The 21,300-nt window shown below is 42.0% G+C and overlaps 1 protein-coding gene across 4 annotated transcripts in view; it reads right to left on the reverse strand.

Annotated features, from left to right (window-relative positions):
* GTF2IRD1 (GTF2I repeat domain containing 1) overlaps window positions 1-21,300 on the reverse strand; it is a 73,563-nt gene that overhangs the window by 14,868 nt on the left and 37,395 nt on the right. For 3 of the 4 annotated variants that reach the window (XM_072136164.1, XM_072136162.1, XM_072136161.1), the window contains 12 exons: window positions 20,614-20,734; window positions 18,849-18,886; window positions 13,154-13,234; window positions 12,155-12,244; window positions 8,488-8,556; window positions 8,009-8,071; window positions 7,492-7,675; window positions 6,451-6,509; window positions 4,689-4,754; window positions 3,405-3,488; window positions 1,544-1,727; window positions 1,291-1,319 (listed from right to left, as the gene is read on the reverse strand). In XM_072136164.1, the coding sequence (XP_071992265.1) occupies window positions 1,291-1,319; window positions 1,544-1,727; window positions 3,405-3,488; window positions 4,689-4,754; window positions 6,451-6,509; window positions 7,492-7,675; window positions 8,009-8,071; window positions 8,488-8,556; window positions 12,155-12,244; window positions 13,154-13,234; window positions 18,849-18,886; window positions 20,614-20,734 (1,068 nt within the window). The remainder of the gene's footprint in view (window positions 1-1,290; window positions 1,320-1,543; window positions 1,728-3,404; window positions 3,489-4,688; window positions 4,755-6,450; window positions 6,510-7,491; window positions 7,676-8,008; window positions 8,072-8,487; window positions 8,557-12,154; window positions 12,245-13,153; window positions 13,235-18,848; window positions 18,887-20,613; window positions 20,735-21,300) is intronic. The other variant, XM_072136163.1, reaches the window with a different exon arrangement.

Here is a 21,300-nt window from a genome sequence, read left to right on the forward strand (position 1 = left end):
GCCAACATGACATGGCACTCCAAATCCAAACATGTGAAAACGGAGCTGGAAAATCAAAATTTCACTCCTTCCGTTCTCATCCCTTCTGTGCGCCCAGTCTGTAAATTATTGGCACATGTGTGGTATTGCTGTACTCGGGACAACCCGCAGAATGATTTTTGGGGTGTTTGTCTAAAGTGGCATGAGTTGGGCACAGTATATGAGGCACTAAAATGACATTTTTGAGATAAAAACACAATTTTTACTCTGCACCATTTACTTTGCATTCAATTTTGACCAGCGTGTCGGGGGTTAAAATGCTCACCACAACCACCGATAAATTCTTTGAGGGGTCTAGTTTCCGAAATGGTGACATTTTGGGGGGTTTTCTATTGTACTTTTACTTCAGGGGCTCTTCAATTACACTGTGGCACCACAAAATATTTGCAGCCAAATTGGCCTTCCAAATTCCCGGTATCGCTAACTCTGTTCTGGACATCGCTGTGCGGGGAAACAGCAGCTGACATCCACATGTCTGGTATTGCCGTACTCGGAAGAAGCAGGGCAAGAAATTAGGAATATATATTTACCTCAAATTCCTTCTGAATGTATCCGTTTTAGGGCTAAATTGGAAAGATTGAAATCAAAAATTGAAATTTCAAAATTTCCACTCCATTTTCATATGCTTCCGGAAAAATAATTAAAGGGTTAACAGACTTCTTAAATGCTGATTTGAATAGGTTGAGATGTTAGGTTCATAAAATGGTGTTACTTGTGGGGGTATATAGTACATAAGCCTTTATACGGCACTTCCAAACTGAATTGATCACCAAAAAGTTCGCATTTTTCAAATTTCAAGAAAATCTGAGAAGTTGCTACTAAAACTTCAAACCTTCTCACATCCATAAAAATAATGGAAACGTAAAACAAATTATGGATATAAAAAGAAGACCAATGGCAAAAGGTTTCTATCAAAAAAAATTTGTGGTATCACTTTTTGTCTAAAAATTATAACATTTGAAACTTTGAAAATAGTCATTTTTTTCAAATTTTTCCTAAATTTTTGAATTTTTACCCCCCAAAAAAGGAACGGATCACCGAAATGACACTACTAACATAAACTACAATGTCTCACGAGAAAACAATCTCAAAATCACAGAGATATCTTAAAGCGTTGAAAAGTTATTACCACAGGAAGAGACACTGGTCAAATTTCCAAAAAAAGTTGCGAGCCTTAACCTGCAAACAGGCTGCGTCCTTAAGGGGTTAACCAGAGTATAATACAAAATTTAAAAAAAAAATGCATCTTACCAGGTCTTGGAATGAGTCCCTGAAATGGCCTAGAACATACATAAGAAATATTAATCTAAATGTTAATTAGTAAAATTTTATGTATATTTGATGTCTATTTAATAAATAATATAAAGACATAGATCAGTAACATCTACCTGGTAGAATAGATTGTGAAAATCAAATATCAATATGAAAAGCCAGGTTTGTGCTTGTTTCAGATCTTGTAATCGGTTAGGAAATCAAAGCTTTCTCTGTATATTTATATACACACCTTGTCACTGTGAACCTGATTTTATCTGCCACCGCAAGTATCCTTTCCAGATTTTGTGATCCAAAGGTACACGGTTTTCGAAAAGGAATCCCTGGAGGCAGGCCTTCTATTATTACAGAGCCAGGGTTGCTCTTAATGCGTTTATAGGGTACTTGAACAGGGTACTTGATTCCAAGGGCTTCACCTAGTACAAATCATAAACATTTGAGTAAAGGGACTTATAAATACATGGTAAAAATATTGTTTTTATTTAATATTAAATTAATTATATACTACATGTTTTTAAGTTCATTTGATCCATAAATTTGTCAACAATTATTAGGTCTCAAGACATGTTATATACAAAGAAGAACGGTACTGTACAGGCAGTCCCTGGGTTTACGAACATGATAGGTATTTTGTAAGTGTATTCCAGACAACTTTTTTTCCCCTGTGGTGATAGTATTGTCAAAATTTTTGGTTGCCATGGGAAAAAAAGCAAATACCGTATATACTCGAGTATAACCCGACCCGAGTATAACCCGAGGCCCCTAATTTTACCACAAAAAACTGGGAAAACCTATTGACTCGAGTATAAGCCGAGGGTGGGAAATGCATTGGTCACAGCCCCCCCCCCCCAGTATATAGCCACCAAGCCCCCAGTAGTATATAGCCAGCAGCCCCCTGTAGTATATAGCTGCCAGCCAGCCCCCAGTAGTACATAGCCTGCCAGCCGCTGCCCCAGTACAGCCTGCCAGCCGCTGCCCCAGTATAGTCTGCCAGCCCCTGCCCCAATATATAGCCTGTCGGCCCCTGCCACAATATGTAGCCTGTCAGCCCCTGCCCCAATATATAGCCTGTCAGCCCCTGCCCCAATATGTAGCCTGTCAGCCCCTGCACCCAATTTGTAGCCTGTCAGTCCCTGCCCAAGTATTTAGCCACCAGCCCCTGTGCCCTCTTAAAGAGCCGGATCCCCGGCCCGTTATGGAGCCGGATCCCCGGCCCGTTATGGAGCCGGATCCCCGGCCCGTTATGGAGCCGGACAGTTAATTAAAATAAATAAAAAATCTAAACTCACCTTTCCGGCGGCCGCGCGAGTCTTCTATGCGATCCCTCTGGCTGCGGCGCCAAGTCCGTGCGGCGCGCAGCTCTGACGTCAGCCGCAGCGCTTGACATCACAGTGTGTGCTGTCTGCCGGCACACACAATACGATCGCGGCAGCGGCTGAAGTCAGTGACTCTGACATTGCACTGACCTGGTGCCGCAGCCAGAGGGATCGCATAGAAGACTCGCGCGGCCGCCGGAAAGGTGAGTTTAGATTAATTTTTTTTTAGTCTTTTTTTTTTTTCGCTTTTTGACTCGAGTATAAGCCGAGTTAGTGTTTTTCAGCACATTTTTTGTGCTGAAAAACTTGGCTTATACTCGAGTATATACGGTAATAAAGTTTCATTTACTATGATACTTCATTGCAGACATCTTTGAGAACTCTTACAGTTTATCATTGCAGCCTGGGGCTAAAGATCTTCCCTAGAGCTTCACTAGAGGTCAGAGCGGGCACAGAGGTCTGTCTGTAACTAAGAGTCATGTATAAGTAGGGTGTCCTTATGTTGGGGCCTACCTACGCGGCAGTCCCCTATTTAAAAACACCCTATTTAATGTGTCTGTAATGATGCTTTGTTGATAATCCTTGGCCCAATAACAGGAAAAAATTTTGAAACTCCGATTGTCATGTAGACAAAATTTTGGTCTGGATCTACAATAATAAAATATACAGTTTTGACTTACATACACATTCGACTTAAGAACAAACCTATGGAACCTATCTAGTATGTAACCCGGGTCTGCCTGTATATGCTTGCAGAAAGTGTATTTTCTTACTTACCATATTTTTTATTAAACAGGTCCTGGACTTGCTCTCGTAGAGTATTGGCAATATCTATCCTGGAAAGCCTAGCATCATAATTTTCTAGAAGAAAAATTCCCTATAATGTTATTTTTTTCTAAGAAAACTAAATAGTAAAATTAATATATTTGAGTATTTTTCAGTGACTTTGTGAATACAAGGAGTTTACAGTCATTGGGGCAGATTTACTTACCCAGTCCTGTCGCGATCCCGCGGTGCATTGTCCGACGAGGATTCGGGTCTGCCGCTATTCATTAAGCTTGTGCGCCCAAGTTCCGCCGGATTTCACCTGCTTCTTCCCGGTGCTTGTAAGTGTGTGTCTTGCGTCACAATTCTAAATCTTAAATCCTGCGCATTGTCTGAATCCAACGTGTAGTTCGACGTCCCGCCCCCGATTTCTGTCGCATGCAAGCTGGAAAAATCCGATCGTGTGCGCCATAATCCTGGGGCAATTCCGTGCAAAACTGAAATCGTCGGGAGACCCGACAAAAATGCGTCCGACGGACCCTTAGTAAATGTGCCCCATTGTGTGTGCTTTATTTAAATGAGGGTAGTATTTTGTGTATGATATTAAATCAGCTATCATGAGTGCTTACAATACTGTAGTCTCATAGTCACTGTATGGCAAGCCATTTGTAATCTAGTTTAAAGGAAATCTACCACCAGGATCAAGCATTGTAAACCAACCACACTGACATACAGGTATGTGCCCCCTCTGTCAGTATCCTTTTCCCTTGTAGCTTCTTATGCCCCTGTTTTTTAAGAAAAAGGTTTTAAAAAATATGCAAATTAGTCTGAGGGGCATTAATATCTATGGAGCCTGGAGCCTCTCAGGCTCATTTGCATGATTTTTAAAACCTTTTTTTTTTTCGTAAAAAGTGCACATCCTGCCAGAGGGGGCACACACCAGTATGTCAGTGTGCTTGGTTTACAATGCTTCATCCTGGTGGTAGATGTTCTTTAATAATTTCTAGTGCTTTCTTGAAGGAATAAAAGGAAAGTGTTCTAAGAGCGGATGACCCAAACTTGTTATGTTATGGGAAGTACAATAATCAAAACAAAATGTTAGGAAAACTTACAGATCCTCATTCAAAATAAAGGACAGAAACTGCTGAATTTCAAATGATAACTCAAGTTCCTATGCCCACACAATGAATACATATTTGGAAGACAACAGCTCTAGTAATTAAGTCAAAAGGCCTTACAGAAGAAAGCTTATATGGTTTATGGATTTATGTCTTCATGGATAAACAACACATTTACCTTGAAAATTAGGTCTCTTGGAGGTGTCTTCCGATGTTGGATCATGACAATCTTTCTCACTAACTCCTGAAAAGATCCATAAAAAATAAGTTTCACCCACAAACTCACAAAATACATGCCAGATGGCATGAGTATTGTAGTGTATTATCCTAAGATCAAATGATCATGTGATTAAATCAATTTTTTAAAAGTAGTAAAAAAAATTAAAACGGTAAAAAAAACCCATGGATGTTGCCAAGTAATACAACATGACCTATATTTAATTCCCACTAAATTAATAAAGTAATTAACACAAAACTTGTACAAAAAGCCCCCACCAACTTGTGCTGCAAAAAAAAAGCCCAAACACAGCCCCGTAACTGGAAAAATTTCAAGTAACCAAAGTTTTCATCATACAAAAGTCCAAAAATCATATATATTGGGGCAGATTTACTTACCCGGTCCATTCGCGATCCAGCGTCGTGTTCTCCGACACTGATTCGGGTCCGGCCGGGATTCACTAAGGTAGTGCGCCCGATGTCCACCAGGTGTCGCTGCTGCGCTGAAGTCCGCCAGAGTTCACCAAGTTAGGCTGGGTGCAGGTAAGTGCGTGTCAAGCGACACAATTTTTAAAAAATATATATATGGCGATTTTTTCGTATCCGTCGGCCACGCCCCCGATTTCCGTCGCATGCATGCCGGCGCCGATGCGCCACAATCCGATCGCGTGCGCCAAAAATCCGGGGCAATTCATGAAAAAACGGTAATATTTGGGAAACATGTCGGAAAAAATGCAATTCGGGCCCTTAGTAAATGACCCCCATTGTCTCCAGAAGTGTACTGAGAACTGAAGAATAAAATTATCATGTAATGTATATCGCATAGTAAACACTGTAATTTTTCCCAATTTCCCTTGAATTAAGAATTAATAAAAGTTTTTCAATAAAATTTTTTTGCACCCCAAAATGGTGGAATTAAAAATGCATCTCAGCCGTCAAAAAACAAGCCCTTATACAGCTTGATTACATTTTATAAGTAAAATTTTAAAAAGGTGTGGCTCATAAAAGGCGAGTATAAAAAAATGAAGAAAGTACTCGGGTATAAGCTGGCCTGAGTATAAGCCGAGGCCCCTAATTTTACCACCAAAAACAGGGAAAACCTATTAACTCGAGTATAAGCTGAGGGTGGGAAATGCATTGGTCACAGCCCCCCAGTATACAGCCCCACATTTTTTATGCTGAAAAAACTCGGCTTATACACAAGTATATACGGTACTTGATATCTTAGTCCAAAACAGGCTGATTGTTAAAGGAAACCTACCATTTAGAATAGTAGGTGTAAGCTGTAAGTACCGAGCACCAGCTCAGGGTGAGCTGGTGCCGGTACTTACTTTCGTTAGTGTTATAAACCGCGGTATCGCGGTTTTAACACTTTTTAAACTTAAGAGCAGAAGGGGCTTCGGCGCTGCGCGCGACCGTGCGCTCGCAACATCTCATGTATTTCCTATGTAGGCGCGCGCACTATCGTGCGCACGCAGCGCCGAAGCCCCTTCTGCTCTTAAGTTTAAAAAGTGTTAAAACCGCGATACCGCAGTTTATAACACTAACTGAGCTGGTGCTCGGTACTTACAGCTTACCCCTACCATTCTAAATGGTAGGTTTCCTTTAAGGGCTTAAAACTGGTAAATTATATTGCTTTTTCAATTTCCATTCTCCATTATCACATTATCACAAAAGCAGATCAATTTTCTGAAGGAATTGCTATCCCATGTACAAAGACATACCTATAGGGCCAGTCATGTCATCCATGGTATCCTTAAGTCCTTCTGAAATCAATTCTGGTCTGCAAAATAAAATGTGGATATCTTCAGAACTGAGTCTTAGCAATGTTGTAACATGTGCATTTAGAAAAGACCCTTAAAGGCAACCAGCCTACAATTTCTGGCAGAGTAGGTCCTATCTAGATTATCCTCAGATTGAATGACAAATCAGTTGCTAAACACAAATAGAGGAAATACCCGAAAGATTGTTTAGGAAGGCGCTTGGTGCAATCAGCTGATGCGGAGATCCGATGGATAAAGGAATCTCTTTTATTAATATTTTAAAAATAACAAACGTTTACAAACGTCATAAAGTGCAGTGCATCGCCTGATGAAAGCCCCAGTCCGGGGATGAAACGCGCCGCACTGCACTTTATGACGTTTGTAAACGTTTGTTATTTTTAAAATATTAATAAAAGAGATTCCTTTATCCATCGGATCTCCGCGTCAGCTGATTGCACCAAGCACCTTCCTAAACAATCTTTCGGGTATTTCCTCTATCTCCACATCATTCCGGGATCCTGGTCCTTGGTTAACGTGGTCTCCCAGGAGTGGCAGCCGTTGGTAGCGATATTATCACATGCTTATACCATCTCAATCAAGGTGAGAGTCCCGATTTACTCCTCCTCAATTATCATTTATCTTGACGTTATTACACGATAGCTGCGCCTTTTTCTCCCCTTGCATCTGTTCTCTGTTGTCCTCTTTGGGACCTGGAGCTCTGCTCCACACTCCCTCGATCCCAGGTTTTTATTGCATACACACAAATAGAAGAATAGGGGGTCTATCAACAGTGACCAAACTATAGATGTAACTTTGGTTTCTGTTGCCACTTGACCCATAAACCAAAGGGCCCACAAGCCCCAGTACAATAGTTTGATCTTCTTTGAGATAAATCTTGAACAAGGAGTGGTAGAAATATAAAAATTCAAAGGCCTTCTTAAAATCCTATTACATATACAGGGGTTTTATAAATGTGTAAATCCCAATTTATTTCACACTTACCTTTTTATCACAAACTGAATGGCATTGCTGTGTTCCAATATCTTTCTGAGCTTTGCAATTCCGAAACAGTTGGGACGCCGAAATGAAACACCGTCAGGTAAACCCACAACATACAGATCTTCTGGGTACATTAGGAATTTAGAATATGGCACTTTAACAGGGTGGGAAGCACCAATTGCTTTAGCTGTTCCAAAAAGAAACAGTAGAGATTAAAATTGCATTCATAAATAAATTGATTAATTAATAAAATGCTCACTTAAGACTTAAAAACTTGTATCTCAATATGTTGGGACAATCTTTATTTTCATTACAAAGCAACATTATAGCACAGATGTCCCACATATGCGATTTAATTTTCATACTTAAAGCTGGGAACAGAGTCAAATAGAAGGAAACTATCAAGACATTCTAAGAATTGAAAACACAGAGCTACCCCACAAAGAATACTCCAGGGGTATTACAAAAGCTTCTTGTGGAGACCTTCACAGTAGACAATAAAAAAGAGAACATTACTTACCATATTTTTTATTAAATATAGTTTCAACTCGTTTTCTTAGTTGCCGAATAATATCTCCAATTCCTATTTGATGCATAAAAAGAATGTTATAGCTAAATCTTGCTTTATTACTAAATTTGTAGCATGCATGGGCCAAACTATCATGTATTTTAAAAGGTTTAATGGACATCCCCTTTTGAATTTAGCTATAAATGTTCTGGGCACCAAGGAGGTCCAATTTATGAATCTTGCTTAGGGTATGTGAACATGGCATAATTTGACGTGGATTTTTAGCCAAAAAATCCACATCAAATTCTACATCAAAATCCTCAGTCACATTTTCGGATTCTGACCAGCATGCCAAAATCCTCTGTGGGAACATAATACACTGACTGGAAGTCCAACCTTCTGTTTAGAGCAATGGTGTAAAGTGGAAAACCTATGCAAATGGATGCTGAAATACTACAAACTATAAAAAGCAATGTACATAATATAGCTACCATCTATATGTTTCTCTTCCACTCTTCCACTGTTAAATCTTGAGCCATCAGTCATTGCTTTTTCAGACACTATATAAAAAAAATGAAGACAAAAAGGGGTAGAGAGGTGACATAAATAACGGTATAAAAATACCAATTTTTGTATTGTTTTTTTCCCCTATAAATGTACAAATGCAACCAAACAGAAATAAATAATATAAATGGTAATGTTTTGAATACGTAACTGATGATAAATCAGAAACTCCCTGCTTATACATCCTGTTTACAACATAGGAAGCCCTGGTAGATTCCTTTGGCTTTAAAATTCAATAATAGCAGCGCTGTACAGAGCTTGACAAATCGGCATATCTAGGAGTGCGGTTAACAATTCACACAATAAAAATGGTCACTCTACCAAGGTTTCTATGCCTGTTTCGATCACTACCCATACCCATCACAGCGAAGACATTAAAACGTACCCATTCTCAAATATGTAAGTTTGTATGGGACAATAAACTCCCACTTGTATCACTTTCCTCCATGTTTAAACATAAACGCCTGGGCAGATTATCGCTGCCTAATTTTGCCCTCTATTGCAAAGCAGTGCAAGTAGCCCAATTTGCTACTACAGTATTGCTACTCTATCACCCTTTACATTTCACTATAGAAAAATCTGGCGTTCCCTCAGATTTCAACACAAACTCCAATCCAACCCCTCCTTATTATTACCCGTGTTTTAGAATCTGGCATTCCCTCCAGGTTTAGAGCTGGGGGTCTTTCGGTGGATAGTGGCAAAGGGCACCCTTCAGGTGCAACATCTGATGTCCAGGGGCAAGCTCCTATCTTGTAATGAGAACCTCAGAGTCCAAAACAGCATTTGAAAGCATCTAGATGAATGACCCCTTTGACAGAGGGACAATCCCCCTTTTATATTAACAGTGGACTGTCACTACCCTAGTAAAAGGAAGCCAGCAGAGACCTCACTCAGGTTGCTACACAGGACTTACTATGTCCCCTCCAACCTTGCCAACATGTACCCCCATCTCCCCAATAGCTGCTTTCAGGGCTGTATTGCCCTAGGCCACATGGCCCAAATCTGGTGGCATTGTCCTGTGTTCGCCTCCCTCTCCAACAATGTTAAATCCCTTATCCGCTCCTTACTAGGTAACACGACCCCAGTGACCCCAGCGGTTCTTCTTTTGGGAGACAAGTTTGCGAAAATAAAAAACAAGTCGCATCGCCTGATTCAGTTCATAGCACTAGTGAATAGAATCCATAAAGCAACAAAATGGAAGTCACTGAATCTGTCCTTTACAGTGGTCACAGGATTAACCTATTGAGAGGCTAGAGGCAACCAGGACAAACACCTATGCACTATTTTGTTGAAACTAAATGCATAATTGACAATATGTAACATTATTTAGTGCTGTCCAGCCTATTATCTGGTCACAATGTCAGGCCTCTGTACAGTAAGTAGTGTTTGTGGTGTTAAACCACATGTGTGAACCATAACAAATTACAGATCTTATGCGCGTGCCCCTGCCAGAATCAATGCCAACTGCATTTACCATTTAGCAGCATGACAGCTTCCTGTTTATTGCTACCTTTCATGTTCTGCAAATGGCAAATGTTTTATTTTTTGTATCATTTAAGGTTAGAATGCACTCTGACGCTTACACTTACTATAGATCTTCAATAGCTGTAAGCCTGATGCTATTTTCTCCAACTTTTCTTTCTGTCCTCAGAAGTAATCACAGAACATCACATACATTTCTATTTTGTTTCATATTACAGTTGAAGCTGAGAAATATATAGGAAAATATTTGCTTGCATCCCAGTATCTATTCTTTAGAAGTCTGTTAGGCGACTGACTAGATCCTGAACATTCCTGCTGTGCCAAGGTAGGTATATTACTTAACCCTTACCCCTTTGCCAAGAGTTGGTCTCCAGATGGTAAAGCAGAAGATTGGCTGGGGTTAATGCCTTTGTTCTATGCAACATTGTGTCTGCATAATTGTTGCTGATTGACAAAGGCATGCAAAGGCATCTACTACTTTTAACAGTTTACTTTTGGCATTCATTTCATGATAGGGAGAGGAGCAAACTGGACAAACTGATTAGGAAAGCCAGCTCTGTCCTGGGGTCCTCTTGACACAGTGCAGGTGGTAGCTGAGAGGATGATACTGTGCAAGTTGAAATCTGTTCTGGAGAATCGCTCCCATCCCCTGCATGAGACCGTGATGGCATTGGGGAGCACCTTCAGTGACTGATTGCTTTACCCCAAGTGTGAGAGGAAACATTATTGAAAGTCAGTCCTCCCAGCTGCGATCAGGCTGTGCAACAAACAAGGCCCAAACAGAAGTAACCTGTGCTCACCACCTAACCAGTCCCAGTAGGTCCCATCCACAGACTAAATATCAAACCACTGATCATTGCTTGTCTTCTTCATCCCTTTTTTCTTTTTGTTCATTTTGTGCTCTCTGTATTCTCTCTGCTGCTCTAACACTGTGAATTTCCCCACTGTGGGACTAGTATAGGATTATCTTATCTTATGGTGCTCCTTTAAGGATAATTAATACTACAAATAGTAATGCTATTTAAAGTACATTCTCAAATGGCCTTTTCCCAAACACCTAAAGCCATTTAGTCAAGAAACTAAAAAATAGTCATGATGACAACTAACATTGTAATTAATGGATATTTCTAAATCTGTTAACAGATATTTTTAATTGTACAGTTTATATCTAAGAGCAATGTCTTCTCAAGCACACGCTGAATATACTAAATAAAAGCACAACTAGGTATAAAAACATCACACAACGGAAATAAGGTTTACTGTACAAGGTTACTTATGGTTTGTAAAGAGGTGGGGGCTGAGAGCTGAGTAGTCTGCAGCACAGACAAGTCTTGTTGTTTTTTAAATGCATCCAAACCAAAGCCAACCCCTGGGACCTAACAGAGGATTCTGTCAAGGAGCAATGTAGGTTATAAGACACAATTATATTGTAATGCAAATTCTTAGAAAAGGCAGAAAGGGATGTAGCCATAATGGGTCACTGCAACCTGTCTTAAGTGAAAATGAGGTCTCTGTTGACATGTTTTAAGTTAAATTTGTATGTAAATCAGAAAAGTGTAACTCCAGATATTTCTTTGTCTCTGTGACAATTGGATTTTCCAAATCTTGGGTTTTCAAGGGAAGAAGAATTAACAATAAAGCTTAATTGCAGACACCTTCAATAACTCTTACAGAGAGTTCTTTAGGTCATGGTTGATGGTAAGGGGGGTGCCTTACATGGCAGCAAAAGAGGTGTGGTTTTCCATGTCCCACATGCTTCCTGCGTTCCTATGCACCCCACGCACATTACGGGTCGCTGACACTCACAGCAGAAGAAAAGCTACATCATGGGAGTTCGCCAAGGACAGGCGGAACGTCACATGTTCCTTCAGAGAGGGAGCTGACCAGGACAAAATGCAGGAAGAAGACAGAAGATCGAAAGGAGGATGCTGAATCACACAGGAGAATCAGGATAATGGTGGAGAATTCCTTATTATGGTAATGTTTGCTATCCTGCCCCAAAGCCCCACAACAAAATCTGTTTAAATTGGCCAACCCCTTTAATATATCAATTGTTAACGAGTAGATTCTAGGAGCTAGTGTACATAATATACCATTAAAAGCTTACATTACCTGTCCCTGTGTCTAGCACATAAGTGGTCTTTTCTGTATTAATTTGACTCTTCAAACAGTCAGGTAATTCATGCGAATTAAATGTATGTTCTATAAAAAAAAAAGAATTTGAGTATTAGAGGTATACAAAACAAAATTTACCAAAATAGAGCAAACAGTTACCAAGAACTAATTTAGAACATGTTGACATTTATATTGAAGGTTCTGCTAGGAGCCTCTGTTTCAGATTTTGTAAAAAATCTTAGACAAAGAAGTGCTCCATGCAAACCTCTGTATGGTCAGTGGATTGCTGTGGATTTTCAGTTTTTTTTATGTAAAACAGAAAAACTGAAATCCAGGTAAAAGTGTTAACACAAGTATAGAGGGACATATAAGTAAGACAATATACTAATCATAATGCACACTAACTGTATATATTGTATAATGTATAAAATTCCTTATACTACACATACAACAGCTGCTGCGGAAGTTCATTAATCAATGAGCTCTAAATGACTGCTTTGCAACAAACTGTCAATTACTGATTAGGGTTGCCTAGGAAACTTCTTATAAAAGTGACTTTTGGCATACTTAAATTGTCTAAAGTTTTATACAGTTAAGGCTACATGCACACTGCCGTGTGCCCGCCGCACCGTAGCACGGCGGGCACACGGCAGCGCGGGGAGAGGAGGAGGAGGTAAGCGCAGCTCACCCCCGCCCCTCTCCATAGCGGTGTATGGGCGCGGCGCCGTAATACGGGAAAAGATAGGACATGTCCTATCTTTTCCCGGGCTACGGAGCGGTACGGTGCCGCACGTGTGCTGCACCGTACCGCTCCCGTAGGGCGCCGCAAGCCCATAGAAGTGTATGGGGGACGTATATCGGCCGCATATACGTCAGCCGTATATACGTCCCCCATACTGTAGTGTGAATGTAGCCTAAGGCAGTAATTCAGCATTTGGATGTACATTGGGGTTTCAAACAGTCAAAAACTCAATAAAGCCAGACAGTTATATCTACCTGGAACAGTAACTTGCATTATTTCTTGTTCTTCAAGTTCCAATTTGATTTGTTTAAATCCATTCTGTTCACTTGATGTTCCTGTGAAGTGCACATCAACATATTACTAGTTTCTTAATCTGTATGTGACTCCTACAGTAATAACATGTTGAAATTTGTTATATAAAAATGACTTTTTACAGACTCTCTGTTTCAGCGCTGGCAGCTTTCCACTTTTTGTCCTAACTATATGCAGTGCCCAGGACCTTTTGCTTCTACCTGGGCTCTGTATGAAGATTGCTAGGATAAAGAAAAAAATGACATGACGGTTGCGGCAGGAAGAGGAGAAGACTGAAGTGAGCATTAAGGGTTTTTTCCAATATGAGGAGCCCTGCTGTGGACAATTCATTTATGAGGGGCTCTGCTGTGGACAATTCATTTATAGGGGGCCTGCTGTGGAAATTTCAGTAAAGGGGGGTTCTACTGTGGACATTTCATTAGAGGGGGGCTCTACTGTGGACATTTCATTAAAGGGGAGGGGGGCTGCAGTGGCCTTGTCATTAAAGGGGGGTCTACTGTGGACATTTCTTTAAATGGGGCTCTGCAGTGGCCACTTCATTAAAGGGGGCTCTATTGTGGACATCTCTTTAAACTAGGGATCTGCAGTGGCCATTTCATTAAAAGGAGTGTCTCTCTAGGGACATGTCATTATAGGGGGTCTCTACTGTAGACATTTCATTAAAATGGGGCTCTGCAGTGGACATTTCATTAAAGGGGGGCTCTATCATGGACAGAGGTCGCACTAACATATTTCTAGAAGGGTAATAATACTCCTCTTACTATTTTTGAGGAGTATTTTTAGCCGGGAAGGAGTATGAAATTTTCAGTAATGCAAGTATATAACTCATGGCTGTATATAATGTTGATAGATGCTAATTATATAAGAAAATCTTGTGTCAGTATCTTCTGTTTCAATAGCAAATTGAGGCAGTTATATTGATGTTACATCATGCATTGCCCAGACTGGAGCCGACGCCACCAACCCCCAACCACAGTCGCCGAAACCTGCCACCACCACACTGCGGCCCGCCGAATCCTTCCACCACCGCACTTCGGCCCACCGAGACCTCCCATCACCACACTGCGGCCCGCCGAGACCTCCCAGCACCACACTGCGGCCCGCCGAGACCTCCCAAATCCATGATAGTTGCTTTGTAAAATGCTTTTATTTTAAAGAAATTTTGGTTTATTTTTTTTGGTGTCTGTGTTGGGGGGAGGCGTTTATTTTTTTAAGTTTTTTTATTAATTGAATTTGCGACTGTCATTTTTACGTGTTTTTACTGTTTATGCAGTCCTGTTTCACATACACCTCATGACACCTCAGCACTCGCCAGACATGGAGTCCCACGTAACATATACCTCATGCCACCTCAGCACCAGACATGCAGTCCCACGTAACATATACCTCATGCCACCTCAGCACCAGACACGCAGTCCCACGTAACATATACCTCATGCCACCTCAGCACCCGCCAGACACGCAGTCCTACGTAACACACACCTGCTACCTCAGCACCCGCCAGACACGCAGTCCTACGTAACACACACCTCATGCCACCTCAGCACCCGCCAGACATGCAGTCCTACGTCACACACACCTGCCACCTCAGCACCCGCCAGACACGCAGTCCTACGTCACACACACCTGCCACCTCAGCACCCGCCAGACACGCAGTCCTACGTAACACACACCTGCCACCTCAGCACCCGCCAGACACGCAGTCCTACGTCACACACACCTCATGCCACCTCAGCACCCGCCAGACACGCAGTCCTACGTCACACACACCTCATGCCACCTCAGCACCCGCCAGACACGCAGTCCTACGTTACACACACCTCATACCACCTCAGCACCCGCCAGACACGCAGTCCTACGTAACACACACCTCATGCCACCTCAGCACCCGCCAGACACGCAGTGCTACGTCACACACACCTGCCACCTCAGCACCCGCCAGACACGCAGTCCTACGTCACACACACCTGCCACCTCAGCACCCGCCAGACACGCAGTCCTACGTCACACACACCTGCCACCTCAGCACCCGCCAGACACGCAGTCCTACGTAACACACACCTCATGCCACCTCAGCACCCGCCAGACACGCAGTCCCATGTAACATACAGGTCTTCCCTGACCTTATCACATCCACTCCTGTCAGGCCCCCTCACCTCCATACACTTGTATGCACACAGTTACCTGAACACGTTCTACTTGCAGGCAGCCATTACAGCCACGCCCCTTTCCCAGAGGCTCCGCCCCTCCCGTGACATCACGACGACCCGGAGCAGCTCCAGTCTAGAGGCTACTAACGCTGTAGTGTGAGCTGAGCAGTGCCGGCCCGCGCGCTGCCATTGTAATGTCCTGCACACGATTGCTGTGCGCTCCGGACCGCTCAGCCACACACTACAGGGGATAATTGCCAAGCGTACTTTTACGCTTGGCAATTATTCTGGGGAGTAATGGCGCCTCATCATGCATCTATGATGCTTGGTGAGGCGTTAATGCGATCTCTGATCATGAACATTTCTTTAAAGGGGGTCTCTGCTGTGGACATGTCATTAAATGGGGATCTGCTGTGGACATTTCTGTAAAGGGGGGTCCTACAGTGGCCATTTCATTAAAGGGGGCTCTAATGTGGCCATCTCTTTGAACGGGGGCTCTGCAGTGGCCATTTCATTAAAGGGGTGCTCTGCTGTGGACATTTCTGTAAGGAGGGCTGTGTAGTGGCCATTTCTTTAAAAGGGGCTCTACTGTGGACATTTCTTTAAATGGGGGCTCTGCAATGGCCATTTCATTAAAGGGGGGGCTCTGCAGTGGCCATTTCATTAAAGGGGGGCTTTGGTGTGGACATTTCTGTAAAGAGGGGGCTCAGCTGGCGCCATTATTGTAAAGGGGGGAATCGGCTGTGGACATTTCTGTAAAGGGGGGCCCTGCTGTGGACATGCCATTAAAGGGGGCTCTTCTGTGGACTTTACTGTAAAGGGGGCTCTGCTGTGGACATTACTGTAAAGGGGACCTCTGCTGTGGCCATAATTGTAAAAGGGGAGCTCTGCTGAGGACATTTCGGTAATGGGGGCTCTGCTGTGGCCATTACTGTAAAGGGGGGGCTCTGCTGTTGACATTTCTGTAAAGGAGGGGCTCTGTTGTGGACATTTCATTAAAGTCCGGATCTGCTGTATACATATCTGTAAAAGGGGGCTCTGCTATGGACATTTCATTAATAAGGGGCTGTGTTGGTGTCGTTGGGTGGAGATTAGTCCTCAGGGCACAAGATTGGTTTGGATGCTGGGAGGGGGGGCCTATTCGTGTGAACAGTCCAGGGCCCATGGGAATCCACCACTGACTATATGTGGTGGTGTTTGGCCTGTTTTAATTTATCACTGCAGCCAATCATTAGCCTCAAGAGTGACATATAGATAAAAAATATCTTATCATGTCACAGAGGGCAGAATGCAGGTTATAGGCACAGGTATAGCACATAATAATGAGTAAACATTCAGGGAGCTACTTCTTATTGGATGATTGACAAATGTCCAAGATTACAACATCTCAATTATGACACATTCTACATGGAGGTATGGGCCCTACTCACTACCTTTAAAGGGGTTTCCAGATCTATCCGTTGATACTCTTACTCAACGGCAGCAATGCTCACAAAAACAGAAAAGGTGACACTGATCTGTAATCATCAATAGTGTCACTGTTCCTTATTCTTTTGCCACTGGAGCCACTCCACCTCCAACTCAACCAGATGTTGACATTGCAGTAACTCCTTAAGAATGCAGCCTTAAAAGAAAGCTGTCAGGGCAATTTGTTCAGTAAAATATACAGAGGTTCTTATATTGGGGCGATTTGGGACACTTAACCACTGGTCCATAGGGGCCTGTGGGTGATTTAGTATTTCAAATCACCCTGAGAGATTTCCTATTGGGCAAAGTCTTGTTTTTGTTTGGACTCAGCACAGCACATAGGAATGAAAAACATTATGGGGCTCATTTACTTAGGGTCCGCGGAGCGCATTTTCGTCAGGTTTCCCGTCAATTTCCGTTTTGCTGCGCTTTTAACAGGGGATTTTGGTGCGCCCGATTGAATTTTGGTGCATCGGCGCCGGGTTGCGTGCAACACAAATCAGGAGGGGCGGGCAGTCGGACATCCCGGCGGATTGGGACAACGCACAGGATTTAAAATTTCGAATTGTGTATAGATAAACGGGTTTCCTTTTCAAGTTCAGGTAGATCCCGCGCAACCTGGACACATTGCCGCATTGCGGCTCTGCAGCCAATACAGCAAATTGACACCCCTACCTACTAGCCATGGCTCATCTCTAATCGCAAGCATTTTGACCCAGCATGTACATTTTGACCTCACAACTAAATGAATGTGCAACGGCCGGTGCAAAGTTAAAATTGCCATTTTAAACATACCCCATTTATGAGCTCAATATGTCATGCCCAGCCAATTTCACTGTAATTCCCATCAGATTTTATTTTACACTGAGATTTTGTAAAAGCAAGTAGAATCTCCAGGAGAGTGACCCTATCTTTCAAACTACAACCTTCCAGGAATTATCAAGCAGCATAAAGAGCATCTTGGCCCACAGATGTTGTATTAAACTGTTGTTTCAGTAATGAAGGTGTGAAAAGTGAACCCATGGTGTGGAGTGCATCAAGTACACCAAATCCTGCAGTTTGCACTCCTTGAGTGGGAGGCATTTTTGGGGGTCATTTCTGGTTCCCTTTTCCTGGTACAGAATAAACATTAGTATACCCCTGATTCTCCTCAGGTTTACAAATCTCTTACACCGTCCCCTACTTGTTGCAGCTATTTTCTTTCTACAGAACAGGGCGATAATTGTTTTTTTAATTCATACTTTATAAACAAGAGGGGTGTTCACCATATAGCACCATATACACCATATATGAATTACTGAGATAACTGTCTAAGAAGAGAGCTAATTAACACATTTCAAACGACCTCCATACCTGTAAGTGCATGTTAATGGAGAGACTGGAGTTTTTATTGTTTTAAGTTCAATAAAGTATTTTTTTATTGTTTTATGTATTTTAGAAGCTTAAAAACTTAAACCTCCGGCGCTCTGGTCTCGCAGCCTGTGTCTCCTTATTCATTCTTCCTCTCCTCCACACCATCCCCCTCCCCTGCCTGCTCAATGCATATGATGGGGAAGGAGCTGCATTACTATGGCGAGAGGAGACTGACAAAGGCTGCAGCTAGCCCCCTCCCTAGGGACTCGCCACATGCTGCTGCCAGGAAGCCATGTAATGTGAATTAAACTTTTATAAATGACTGAAATTATTCATAATGCCAACAAAGCCAGTTTTTTAAAAATCAGCATAGCATAGGGCATTTGGAACCTGTCCCCAGCCAAAAAAAGGTATTCCTGGTCACAGGTTCACTTTAATAATACTTCATAAACAAGTTTTTTATTATTCATGACCTTTAATAGGCCCTTAAAATTGACTTAGCACCCCACTGACTTTTTGGCGCCATAATGTTTACAATACTCGACATATTCAGCATGTCAGAAATTCAATAGCATGTATGCCAGGTACACGGTATAACATCTACTGAAAGACTTCATTTAAGCTCAAGAAACAAAATAAACATCATGATTAGGAAATGTTTCTTTACCTGGTTCACATTCATCAGACATGTTGCTTGTTTCAGACCTAAAAATATTAAATAAATCCAGAGTTTACACACTGTTATCTATTCCATCTATTAATAAAGGTCCCCATCAATGGTTTCTCTTTAGATAGGGCCTCTTGAGAACAATATCATACCTCTTAGTTGCTCATAGTTGTATGAATGGACTTAAGTGAATCGTGGCACAGTGCATTATTGATGGACACTGCACTTTCAGTGAACTCTGTTGACCAGGTAAGTAAATGTGTCCCAATGCGCTCACCGCACCATGATCAGGTGCCACAGACCTCTGTTGGGGCTGTGATCTGGTCACAAATTTTATTGCCAGGTCAAGGCTCCCACAACGATTGTGTTCATGAAGCAAAAGATAAATAAAACAAGTCCAAAACTAAAAAAGGCACACACAAATGTTCAGACTAATGATTAATAACCTTTTATGTCCTAGATCAGTGATGGTGAACCTTTTAGAGATCGAGTGCCCAAAGTGAGACTCAAAAACCACTAGCTTTTCCCAAAGTGCCAACACAGCAATTTAGGCAGTAACAAACTTATTGCTACCAGAATCTTTGAGCTACAATCCGACACCTTTTCACTCTTTGATCAGGACCAAGCAGCACAGGATGGGTCACTTTACAATAGCAGGGCACTACTTGGACTACCTGAGACTGCATGAAGATGTCTGGCAATCTCTGTGCCTGGGAGACGGCCTGTGTGCCCACAGAGATGCCTCCGAGTGCCATCTCTGGCACCAGTGCCATAGGTTCGCCACCACTGTCCTAGATGCTTACACATGATTATGTTGAGATAAAGGGTTTTTCAGTAGTTTATTACTGATTACCTATCATTATGTAGCCTGTCAAAATTACATTGCTAGTCTGACTTTGCATCTGACCAACAGTGAACATTTTGAAAGGGCTGTGACACTACAATTTGTAAAGTATGCCTCTATTTATATCAACCATCTCTAACCTATGTAACATGGAAGCATATAAGTAATAAATGCTTCTTTATCAGTGTCATGTGTCAAAGTTCCATCATGGCTAGAGATGATTCAAAAATGGAAGAGAAGGCAGCTCGCGTGGTTATATAAACATGCAGAGAGTTTGCAGTTTGTTAATCAGGGTCAGCAGGATCCAACAAATCCATGTAACAAATGAAAACAAAAAAACTGCAGCACTTCACAGATTCAAATAAGGAAAAAAGAGCAGTTCTTTATTCACAATAAAGCGCCAGTGACTCCAACAAGTCTCTCAAGCATCAAAATCCTTCCAATCTATACATCTGACAAAATGTTTGAACACAATTCAAACAATACATTGTAGGATTTTATCATTGTGAAGGCTTATTGTGCTTCATAAATCTGTCTACCACATCTGGATTCACATGATAAATGTAGATCAAGTATACTACAGTGACAGTAGAGAAAATTGGCAGTTGTGACAATTGTGAGACATATGTATGGTAGAAAATTGATTATCTACACTGATAAATGGTGGACTGTTATAATAATTGTTATGTGCAAAAGATTGGATCTGTTGAGTTCCTCATTAGTGAGGGGTATTGCCATCTGTACTGCACCAATTGCGGCCCTACCTTTCATGAGCAATAGCAATGATAGTCGTGCTAGGACGCATTACCTTGATATCTGTGTGACTGTGGAAAGAAATCAGCACATGGAAACTCAGCACTATTTATGACTGTTTGCATGTAACAAGCTGAGAAACAATGATTTTGATAAAATAATCCTCACCTGTTCCCAAGGGACATTCCAAGCAGGTCTGCCGCTGCCATGCTTTGAGCGTCTCCACAGATATCTTCTTCCAAGCTGTTCACATCTGTTTTTGACATTTCTTTGGTAAATTTAGCACCTGCTTACAGATATATGCCCAGTTTTGTTATTTAGGATCAGATCACACAGCAGCAACACAAGAAAAATGGGTTCTTACTACAGAGTACTACAGTATTATAAAGTACTTTCCTGCATGCAGCATATACCATTTACCTTATCAAAGGGGACTCCTTACAAGTCATGACACTGTGGGCACTGTGTAGGGGCACACTGGTATCACCTACTTGCCAATGCATTCATACATTTTTAAGGAATAACAGAGCATAACACTGTTAAAGGAAATCAACCATTGAGAAAACATAAAAATACCTAGAAATACTCACCTCCACTCCTCTTTATCTTGATCCCAGTGCTGTCTGTCACTAATCTTGACACGCCGGGATCACCTAGAAAAGAAAGATATGATTAGCAGGACGGAGCGCGGAGACAAGATGTCCAGAGCTCCAGGCTGCTAATTATGCATGCCCCTGCACCTCCCTCTGCCATGCTGGGAGAGGAAAGTGAAGTCACGTGAGAGGCTTGAATTCACGCCTCTCGCGTGACGTCACCTCTAAATCCCATGCTCTCAGCATGCATGCATAATTAGCA

This window comes from Engystomops pustulosus, chromosome 2 (genome assembly GCF_040894005.1).
Source record: "Engystomops pustulosus chromosome 2, aEngPut4.maternal, whole genome shotgun sequence".
In the NCBI taxonomy this organism is placed as follows: domain Eukaryota; kingdom Metazoa; phylum Chordata; class Amphibia; order Anura; family Leptodactylidae; genus Engystomops; species Engystomops pustulosus.